General features: G+C 36.6%; 1 protein-coding gene across 1 annotated transcript; it reads right to left on the minus strand.

The window, feature by feature from the left end:
- Window positions 1-807: 807 nt before the first annotated feature.
- LOC142344815 (putative protein-lysine deacylase ABHD14B) lies at window positions 808-11,069 on the minus strand. The gene is made up of 6 exons (XM_075396794.1): window positions 10,848-11,069; window positions 10,157-10,469; window positions 4,743-4,941; window positions 3,725-3,866; window positions 1,384-1,462; window positions 808-1,184 (listed from the first exon to the last, which is right to left on the minus strand). Exons 1-6 carry the CDS (start codon window positions 10,934-10,936, stop codon window positions 996-998), a joined length of 1,011 nt encoding a protein of 336 aa, XP_075252909.1. The 5' UTR covers window positions 10,937-11,069; the 3' UTR covers window positions 808-995.
- Window positions 11,070-11,099: the final 30 nt, after the last annotated feature.

Raw genomic sequence — 11,099 nt, forward strand, 5'->3', positions numbered from 1 at the left:
GACCTAGAACCGACTACGGTTGAATTGGAAACACTATTTCTAAACAAATCGGCTAAAAAAACGAAAATCAATGTCAAAATGCCGCTAGCGAGAACAAAACCACTAGCGAGAAATGTAAATTTTATTCCAACAAAAAACTAGGCCCAGAATGAACAATGAATGGATTGGTAAAACCATTTAGAAAAAATCCGATCGAAAAAATTGAAAAAACAGTAAAAACCAAAGTGAAATTGCCGCATGTGAACAAAAAACCATTAGCGAGAAAGCGAACTTTTGTTCAAACACCGTTTCACGCCACAAACCAACTCGCTTTTTCGCTCCATTTCTTGTTTCGGCGTGACCAAAATCACTACTCTAATTTGACTTCAAAAATCATGAAAATGTATGAAGAGATCTTGAGAAAAAGACAGCGCCCCAATAAAATTCAAATTCTTTGAATTGTAAAAAACCAAGAGCACAGCAATATAGCTCCGCTCATGTTACAGCTTCGGAGCTATAACAAAACTGAGATGTAGCGATGAAACCGTTCTGAATCATGGGCAGTCTGAAAAGAAGCTGTGACTATACTCGTTGAGTGCCCCCTCCATCGCAATGTGTTCATGATCCTATATTTTGGTTATTTGGAGAAATTAATTCTTTCTTATTTCGTTCAACGATGTGAAAGAAGGCTTCTTTCAAGCCATGTTATCATTTTCTGAATTCATTTTTCAAATTGAACTGACCTCGAGGCTTTTAAAAATTTGATGCGCTCTATTTTTTCGAAATATTATATTTTGATGTCCGCTTGAAAATTTCTGGGACCAGTACTGAAACTTGAATGATTTATTTTAATGTACACTGTATGTATAAGTATTCACAAAAAAATGATACATTAAGGCATTTAAAATCAAATACATATGGAAGAAGACTGGGAAAAAGACACGAATAGAAAGAAGAGCGCAGTTCACAAACATCAGCGAATCCAACTTCTAATATACAAAGAATCGTATGCTGTTTTAATACTTGACGTCACAGAGAAGGAACTCGAAGAACTCTCGCATGAACACTTTTGGTTGGTCTAAGTAGCAAGGGTGTCCGGCCTCCTTAACCTTGACCACTTTGGGGCTCTTCAGTTTGGACAAATGCTCAATCGATGTCGTTCCCAACTGCTTATCATTCTCGCCCACAATCACAAGAGTCGGTGTCTATAACAAAGTAGACAAAGATATAACAAAATTCGTCAAAAAAAGGAAATAGCATAGTTTTTTTTGCAAATTAAGCAAGTACTACTACAAGATCGCTAATTGGTAAAAAATGATACCGTTCAAAATGGAATGCTATTCTGTTAAGATCTGAAATAATTTTAACACAACTCGTGTTGAATGCAAAACTAAAGATACTGACCGTGATGGATTGGGCATTATCAATCATATCGGTATTGACAGGTGCTACAGCCACAAATGCAGCCACATCTTTCTTGTTTCTAAACACTTTCTAAGTTACGCAACTTATTACAATTCTTCACCATTCTCGGTCACGTCTTGCAAATTAAACATCCACATTTTTATCACAAAGATCGCGCAATCAGTTATTGTTCCGACCGACTTTAGTGGTGGAGGAACTTTTTATTTCGATGGGCTTTTTGTTCGGTCAATTCTGGTCGAAAGCCTGTCCAGCGTAGAAAATACAATTAAAAAGATTTCATTTTTTCCACGGAGTTATCCAGGTTAATGTTTTGTGAATATTTGACTGATTTCCGTTGATTTTGTTTACATTTTCCATTTTTATTCGCAATTTCTTTTGGCAATTTTGCTTTAAAATGTATTCAAATTGTTATCAATAATCTTCTCCCTTACATATAGAAGAGGGTTGTTGAACATTGATCAAACTTTTTGGCTAAAATTTCCCTAAATTGTTGAAAATTTAGCTCCTCTTCATCAAAAATGGCACAAAATAAGCTTCCCTAGTACACTTTACTAAAATTTGACGGATTAAAACACCTAAAAACAGCTAACAAAATCTTACACAATTTGCAGGTTTTCGCTAATTTAATTCGATAATTATACGAAATGTATCAATTTCATTTGATAAAATGACATTTTTCGTTGAAATAAACTGTCCAAAATATTCTGAACAATTGCGTGTTAGAAATGGACAAGAAGCAATAGCCAGGATAGTTTTGCCTTAAACATTGTTTTTACAGCCCAAAAATATTTCGCATTGTGATCAGTCCGTCTTCTTTTGAAACAATTTTGAATTTGTTGCCATTTTTTATTTTAATTGCCGAAGAGAACAATTCAAATCAAAGTTCACCGACTGGTCCAATTGGCATCCTAAGGAAGCGCAACGAAACCTATTTAGTTTTTTAGTCGAAAGCTTATGGTCGTTTTGACACTTAAAAATAATTGTTCTCAAAATATCCAATGTGTTATTGATTTTTGCCACCTTTTTCTCTTTTTTGGCCAACTTGTGGCTGAGTTAGGAAAAATAAATCGCAACGTCTTTCAAATGGATCACCACTTAATCTTTATTGCGGCATTGATACTACAATCAATGTCGCATCGGTTCATCTGCATTGATACTACAAAGTTTCACAAAATATTTTCAATTTTTGGACATTTGCCTGTCTTTGAGGTTCTTTTCCTTGTCTGGTCAAAATACTGACAGGTCACATATTCAATTTATTGGCGTTTAAAAAGGCACAATTGGATATTTTTTCCCGTGAAAAATTATGGTTTTTTAGCGGCTTCGACACCATCTTCTAGCAGAGTTAATTGTATTTTTCTTTTACCGGCCTCCAATGGGTGATCAAAAGAATCTACTTAATGATTTCGGTTGATAAACTTTTCATGAATTTCAAAAATAATTCTTTAAAAATTGTGGACGTATTTTTAACGTGGCGCTTTTCTGTTCCTTTTTGTACTTGCTACCTAGTCTCATTAATTACAGTTCACATATTGCATTATTGATGTTAAAGGAAGGCACACATGAACATATCTAAAAATTTAAGTGTGTTGATTATTATTTTAGCGTCTTCGACACCGCTTTTTTGCAAAAAAAAAATAATTTAATTTTTGGCTTTTGTCTGCAATTGTCGTTGTTTTTGTAGAAGTATGACATAATCTATGAATGAACCTATTTACAGATTTAAGTTGATATCTAATGGTTTTTATTTTTTAGCAACATGTACTCAATTGAAACATGTATTTTAAATTTGATAGATTTTAAAATTGACAGATTTGAAATTGACAGATCAGATATACATCAAGCCTTCCTTTTCCTTCATGAACCTGCTTGCTTTTGGCTTTCACGTTTACCGTTAAAAGTACCCGTTTGATAATTGAAAACTCGTCGCTACAGAATTGAGTAGGAATCACATTACAAACAAACCCGACTAATGTCCGAATAATTGCTCTCGAACGACAGGCGGGTTCAAAAACATTTGACCCTGCTGGGATTGGAACCACTGACCTCCCGATCCATAACCAGATGCACTAACCACTCGGCGTTCAGGAGCAATTAAAAATCACACATGGGTGTAGTATACTTTTAGGTTCCGTTAAACACTTTCATCGTACCCAGCTAAATGACCAAGATGGTCACTTTGGTTTTTTTTCCAAAGTTTTCGATACTCAATTTTCACCACTTTTCACTAAGTTATTACTTTGACGTTGATTTACTGCAAAATTGTTACCCTTTCCTATCAGTAGGGATTGGAAGGTTGGCTATTGAATATTTGACTCACTTTTTGAGCAGAGGCATGCCGTACTTTCCACTCATGGAGGGAGTAACCACAATGTACTTGTCCAGTTGGAAGTGTGCAACCACAGCCTCAATAAAGTCACTGTCTGGCACAGGGTTCCCACCAGACCCCGTCTTACCATACCCTATAATGCAGGTCCAATGTGAAAGGTCACAAGGTTATATTTCAACAGGCTAAATGAGCAAAGAATAATCTTAGTCAGAATGTACATGTGCTTTTCTCCCGAGACTCTTTTGAGTCGAAGAATTAACTAATGTTTTTCTAGATAAAAGGTCCATTTTCTATCCGACACAATGGTTCAGATGGAAGAATACCCGAAACAAGCCCCTATATATTTTCAAATCAATTTATTTGGTCCTATATTGTACTTAATCAGTAAAAGCCAAACATAACCGACTAACGTTGGGCGAATTGCTCTCAAACGACCGGCTAGCGGTTGGCTTCGTCAGTAGCTAGGCACGGTTTAGTGAGGCTAGCTTTAGCTTAATTGAAGGGGCGTAAGTGAGTGCAGCGGGGGGGGGGGGGGTGCACCGGGGGTTGATGGGGGGTGGGAGCATCAGCGGGGCGGAGGGCAACTGTGAGAGGGGGTCAACCTCTAAGAACCGCCATTCACACCATAAGTCTCCAAAACAGTTTCTGTGAACCGCATACTTGAAGACTAGTGAGCTGCAAGGCTCTACGAGAACTTAAGGCCCACTAGGCGCTACCTGCTCATCCCGTTTTTGAGGACGAAAAGTCAAATGCCTCAGACGAAAAATTGGTCAAGCAAAAAATCGCATAAAAAAGACCCACAGGACTAATATAATTGCTAAACTTCGTTTGAGAGCAATTAAAAAGTAATTGTAGATCTGATGTCGATTTGGTTCCCGTATTAAACTACTCCAGAACATGGCCACCAATTACGGACTATCGGATTGCATTCTCTACAAATCTGTTCCTTGTCACCATCTTTTTTTTCTGTAGATGCTTTTTCAAAAATGAACCGAGTTTGTTTTCAAACCTGGCAAATCTAAGGCGATGTTGTTGAAGCCCATTTTGGCCGTCATGCGTAAGAAATTGATGTCAATCCAATTCTGAGAGGAGAATTTAGCCCCGTGCAAGAATATGACCCATGGCTTGCCATTCTTGAGCGAATCACTGCACTCGGTCGTAATGAAGAAAAGATTCACTCCCGCGATCTCTCTATACGCTTTCTCCTCCTGAAATAGGTCTGCGTTTGTCACCTCTAACGACTCCAGGTCCAGGGAAAAGTTGGAACTAGTGCTCATTTCAGATCTCAAATTTATCAATCGACGTCTCAATAAATCGATACTATACTAATCACTAAGTTGCCACCAGTATGTAAATATGAATGAGTTCAAATTCGAACTGAATTAGTGTATCGCTGAAGAGACAAAAAAATAATGATAGATAGTTTGCACGTGCAGTCGGTCGACCGAACAGTTGAACCGAAAAATTACAAACCGGGACTGAAAAATTTAAGCGGTGCCACAGACTATATAAAATAGGAATCTATTCTGTTTCGGCCCCCCAGCTTAGTGGGCTTATATTTTTTATGCCCCCCCCCCCCCCCAAGCGCACGTGCTAATTTTTTACATAGTAACGTGCTATATAACATATAATTTGTAACTAGGGGCGTAAAACACTGGGGGAGGGGGCAGAATAGATCCTAAAATAGCATTAAGCTCTTCGGCGTACGATAATATCCTTTAACCAAAGGTTTTCGATCTATTTTCTTTTCGTTTAACTGTCGTCTGACTAGAAAGCAAACACAGATAATATGCTAATCAAGGCAAAATTAATAGCAATACCTAGCTGAACTAAATTTATGGCAAAAGGTGATGTGATATCTATTAATGGACACCAACTCAATACAGGATTGGGCACACAGTTTCAGTATAACAACGAAACGCAAAATACAAAAGTAACAGAGGCAAGAATTTGGTCAAAGTGAAGAATAAATTTTTTTAACTAATAGCGTTGAGACACTACATGCAAATATTCGCATCTAAAAACTGATCGGAATCAAATTAATCAGAATCATCAAAACGAAAGAAACAAAAATAACGTTGAAGAACAAAGATGTTCCACCAGCCATCCAATTATCTATGGCACAGCAATAAGCCACAACTTTTACTTTACTAATCAAATTTTAAAGCCAATTTATTCAGGGACGCCATGAACTCAGGTCTAATACATCCAACGATGGCTCTCACATTCTTCGGGTTCAGATAACTTTTCTAAATGTTGATGGTTGTCCATCATATACACATGTATATCTAATTCAATGAATACAATAGCATTTAGCCGGAATGTATAAACATAACCGACTAACGTCGGGCGAATTGCTCTCAAACGACCGGTGAGCGGTCGTTTGAGAGTCTCCAAAAAGTTTGAGCGTGAAACAGAGCTGAAAGGCTCTAAGAGCACTTAATGACCGCTGGGCGCTACCTGTTTATCCCGTTTTTGAGGACTTTTGAAGTCAAAAGCGTCAGACGAAAAATCGGTCAAGCGAAAAATCGCGTAAAAAAAGACCAACAGGACTACTATAATTGCTACAAACTTCGTTTGAGAGCAATTAATAAAGCAATAATTTTTTTAAAACTCGCAGACACTGCTTCTTTCGCCAAAAAAGCCCTTGATTGCCAATTACACACACCACAGTACGAACCAGGTACTGCCGTGACAGCGATCTACAGTCACAAAGAGACGGTAACCTATAGATGGATAGATGGTTGAGAAAAACAACCAATACTAAACCAATACCAATACAACCACGCCATACCATACAACTTTTACGTCAAAAAACATCTATGAAAAATTCGATGAGTTAAAAAAAGGACAAAAAGGACATCAAATAACTGCAGCATTCAAATTTTCACAATTTGTATCCAAGTTATCAAAAAAAATAGCTAAAAACTGAAGCGCATAGTTTTAGGGAACTATTTTGAGATCAAGCGGCAATATCTCCACAAACGGGCAGATTCGTGGTCAAGGACAAACAATCCTCTGCATTCGTGGGTCAAGGACGCTTAGACGGCGCGAAATTGTCGATGCTTCAATGGGAGCTGTGGTTGAAGTAGTGTGGCCGTTAGTTTGACTCTTCTACTTTCGTCATTAGTTGTTTGTTTTCTAATGCTCTCTGTCTTTTGTTTAACTTTCTCAGCTGATGTTTGTATATATCATTTTATTAATAGATTTAAACAATACGAAATGCTTTATGAAGACGTAGTGCTGGGAGGGCACCGGACCAGCCAATATTCACCCAGTGTTGAGGAGGGGCATTTCTTAATTTACCTTCTTCCTTTTCAAAAAAAAACAAACGGGCAGAACTAAATAAACCACGGAATTTTTGAAAAAAAAATGTCAACGTCATTAGACAACAAAAACAGGGGAAAAATTAAAAAAATCACTAATATTTTGTTAAGACAATAAGAGTCAAAGTCATAGCAAACAAACAGCCGTAAAACGCGGAGCCATAAAAACAACAATAGAACTGAAGCAACATCTAAATTGAATAAAGCCAACAGCAACTTCAGAACAACTTGAAAACTGAACCAAAATTGAGGAACCGATATCATTTCTATTACCCGTTTTCTTCCATTAATAACATTTTTTTTAAAAAAAAGACTGATAAAAAGGCGCACGCGACTAATCGCCCAACAAATTATTTTCCACGTCGATTTTCCTCGTTCAGCTTTAAAAAAAGAACAAATTACGACCTTTTACCACTTTTCAAATTTAATCAAATTTAATAACCAAAACAACTTTTCCAAACGTTATGCACACCTCGAAATTTCTATTTTATTGACAGCTCACCTATAAAACAGAACAGATAACCATTACGCCTAGTCAGAAAATGACAGCGCCCCCAAATAATTCAAAACCTTTCAGCTCTAAAAGAAGGGCAATAATAGCGTCACTAAGCTATCGTGATTGGAGCTATAAAAAGTCAGTGAGACAAAAAATTGCTCTATGAAAAAGAAAAGACCCCAAAAAATCTGCTTCAAAACATTGAGAGCTGACTCTCACAAGAACATAATTAACTAACGTTGACAAAGCGCTCGGCGGGTCTCGATTCTATTGTAGCCTGATTTAACCGAGGGGAGGCACAATACATACACCCAGGGCTTCAAATGTCTTCATTAGAGGTTATTATGGACCACAGTTCTGGTAATTAATTCTTCCACTGGAATGAACAATATTTGAACGGAGCAATATATTGAGAAGTTGAAAAAGAAATCAACCTTAATACAATTTCTCGTACAAAAAATCCACGATTAAATAAAGTAAGCGCCTCATTTTTTGAAAAAAAAATGAATTTAAATTCAACTTCTGACTTTCAAACCAAACCTCAAACACTAAGGTCCTTAAGGAAGCATCTCTATGATTATGTAGCTTGGTTAATCCCTTTTCTGCGTTCTCAAATAAGGTTAATTAAGTGTGCTCAAAAAATTTATCTATCGATAGACCAACAGCGCAAAGCATGTGGCAAAAAATGACTTCAAGAACACAGATTCAGCAGCAGTTTGCTAAATATGCGAAACAAACCGCTTTTTGAATCTGATAGTCCTAACTAAAATTGAGGGTGACAACTGATTTAAAAAAGTTAATCGTAGAGGTACCGAAGTAAAATCTAAAGCAAAACTAATAACCCGAATTTCAACCTTTTTACGAAAAACGTTAGCATTTGACAGTGAGGAAAAACGTATGAGGAAACCGAAAAAACCGCGGAAACAGAAAAATACCTGAGCAAAGGATAACTCCCATTATATTGAATATAATGATATTAAGTTAACAATATCATACTGCGTTGAACAAATTCCCAAAATTTATCACCAATAACAATAATTGGACATAAAGTAAGCGATAAGAAACAACAAAAACGACAAAACTGATACTTCGCGAAAATTAACCTTATATTCAAACACGTATCCGCAGTTTAAAATCAGTAATCACATTATAGTATTCAGTAATTTAAAATGCAATATGGTTTTCTTAAATGAAGATAGCAACAAAGTAGCCACCAACAATAACAACGGGTAAGTAAATACAAACAAAAAAAGCCAGATTTAAAAAATCATTTCTCACAAGTAAAAAGTGTCTTAGTCAGTATTTCAGCAACAATAACACATATTCAGCAGCAGCCAAATAATTTAATGAATTCGCGGGAAGTTCATTGGGAAGTTCATTCTTGGGAAGTTTAAGATTGTAGAAGAAAAGCGCAAAACGGAAAAGCAAAAAAATGCATAAAAAGAACACGTTTACAATAATTGCATCTCATTCGAGAGCAATGAAAAATCAATTAATATTCGCCAAGACAAAAAATTTCAACGTCACAAAACGCAAATACTATTGACGTCAAACAAAATTGTTGATCTTTCGTAGACCTAACACTGCAGACGTGACAAACATTGCAGAATAAATTAATTTTCCGTGGTTAACTTTGAGTTTTCCATGTGACCTGCTGGGGATATTATGATTCACGCAGTTTTTTGCGTGGTTCGGTAAAGAAACACTTAATTTTTTTATCAAGGAAGTTCATTTATTGCCATTTTTCACAAACAAACTATTTGATATCTCACATTTCACAAAAGAATCCTTCAGAAGAAAAATTATTTGCGGAGTTGATAACCAATTTGAAAAAAAAACCTGTCTCTATAACTCATTAAAGGGTGGATTTGGTTTTTTAAGCATTATCAGTCAGTTTTACACATCCATCGAAAACATAGCTGGCAGATTGCCAGAAAATAGCCGCAATAGATTCGTAGATCGGCAGTCTAAAAAAACAGTAAAAAAGGCAGACCAAAAAAATTCGTCTTTTCATTGAAGGCTGATCTGTTATATTTTGATTGAAAATCTGTATTGCTGCCTCTATTAGCTGATCTCAAATAACCTTCATTTAGAGTGACACACACCCATTTGACCTTATCTCTTTGAATTGAAGTAAATAAAAGTCAATTTCAAATTGAGGAAGTCATTTTTGAGAGTGAGGTAAGTCAAGTGTGACCAAAAATTTAATCACGCGCATGAACAAAAAAAATCGCTCCACTAAGAGCGAAAAATGACGTCACACATGCAATTCAGTTGAAATTGCATGAACGAATGAACAAAAAGTGGCTGTGACGTCATATGGTCGTAACAAAAATCATGACGACGAAAAAAAAACCAAGAGAAAAAAAACTGCTTGAATTTTGAATGAGAGAGCATTTTAGATCACTCAAAACGCAAACATCAAGCACAAAGTTGTCGGCGAGATCAACAGGGAAATGATGAATAAATAACCTGTGCGAGCACAACCCTGTTTTAGGTTAAAAATTATCAAAGCTAAACATTATAACGAATATCGCTATTAGAACTTTAAAAATATTTCTGAATCCGACACCAATTTGTGATTGACAAGATCATACTCACAATATGAGCACACTGCTCGCTGATAAATTTTCCCGAGGGTGCTTTGCACTTGCCATCCTTCGTGTTCAAATCATCTCTGATAATTCTAGTCATCTCACTGATCGACTTTTTCTCATTCCCAATGAACTCCATCAGTTTGCGCTGTTCCATCTCTGCCGCCTTGATCTCACTCTCTGGGGGTAGGAACTGGAATGGATCCAGATTCTCTAGTTCCTCGTCTGTCATCTCTTCTGGAAGTTTGTCCCGGATGGAAGCTTTGTATTTTGTCAAGTTAGTATCGTTGTCATTTGGCATGTAGTTGTATCCAATGAACCTACACCAAAAACTATCTCTAATTCGGCAAAGAACATCACTTAACAATATTCAATTGAATATGTTTGAATTCAGGAAGCCCAACCAGATATCAGTTCTAGAGTTTAATCAAAATAATACTTGACATTTTACCTGTCTAAGACACTCTAAATTTGACTAAACAGTGAAGTTTCATTTTCCATCAATCACAAAATCTGTAATCTATGACCATGAGATTTCATTTCATCATTAACCATAAGATTAATCCTCACAATAACTATCTCATTCGGTCATCAACGATAAAATCTCCCTGGTCAACCGGCCCTCTATCTCGCAATTTTTGGGCTTAGTTTGGAGTTGATTTCAAATTCACTATCCGGCTACTGAGGTTTAAACTTACGAAATGGCGACGGCGGCTATAACAGCAGCAGCATAGAAGCGCATAGGAACTGGACTGCCCATTGTAGAGGTCTTCTTGTCACAAATCATCAGTTCAATATCACTATACCAGAAAACTGAATATCTATTCAATACACGTATGGAGTCAGCGACCACACAGAGCAACACCAGAGAAGTACAGTAACAATCTGAAAACAGCTTCAGTGCTAACCAGTACACGACTATGCACAAATCAACTAGCGAGGTGATTAAA

Source organism: Convolutriloba macropyga, chromosome 1, assembly GCF_964194025.1.
Source record: "Convolutriloba macropyga chromosome 1, txConMacr16.3, whole genome shotgun sequence".
Lineage (NCBI taxonomy): Eukaryota > Metazoa > Xenacoelomorpha > Acoela > Convolutidae > Convolutriloba > Convolutriloba macropyga.

Excerpts from the sequence above, each read along its gene's own strand:
- LOC142344815 (XM_075396794.1), bottom strand. The coding sequence starts at position 10,936 with ATGATTTGTGACAAGAAGACCTCTACAATGGGCAGTCCAGTTCCTATG. Across the intron at positions 10,470-10,847 it reads ATAGCCGCCGTCGCCATTTC|GTTCATTGGATACAACTACA; the intron begins GTAAGTTTAAAC and ends TTTTTGGTGTAG. Across the intron at positions 1,463-3,724 it reads GGCATGCCTCTGCTCAAAAA|AAACAAGAAAGATGTGGCTG; the intron begins GTGAGTCAAATA and ends GAAAGTGTTTAG.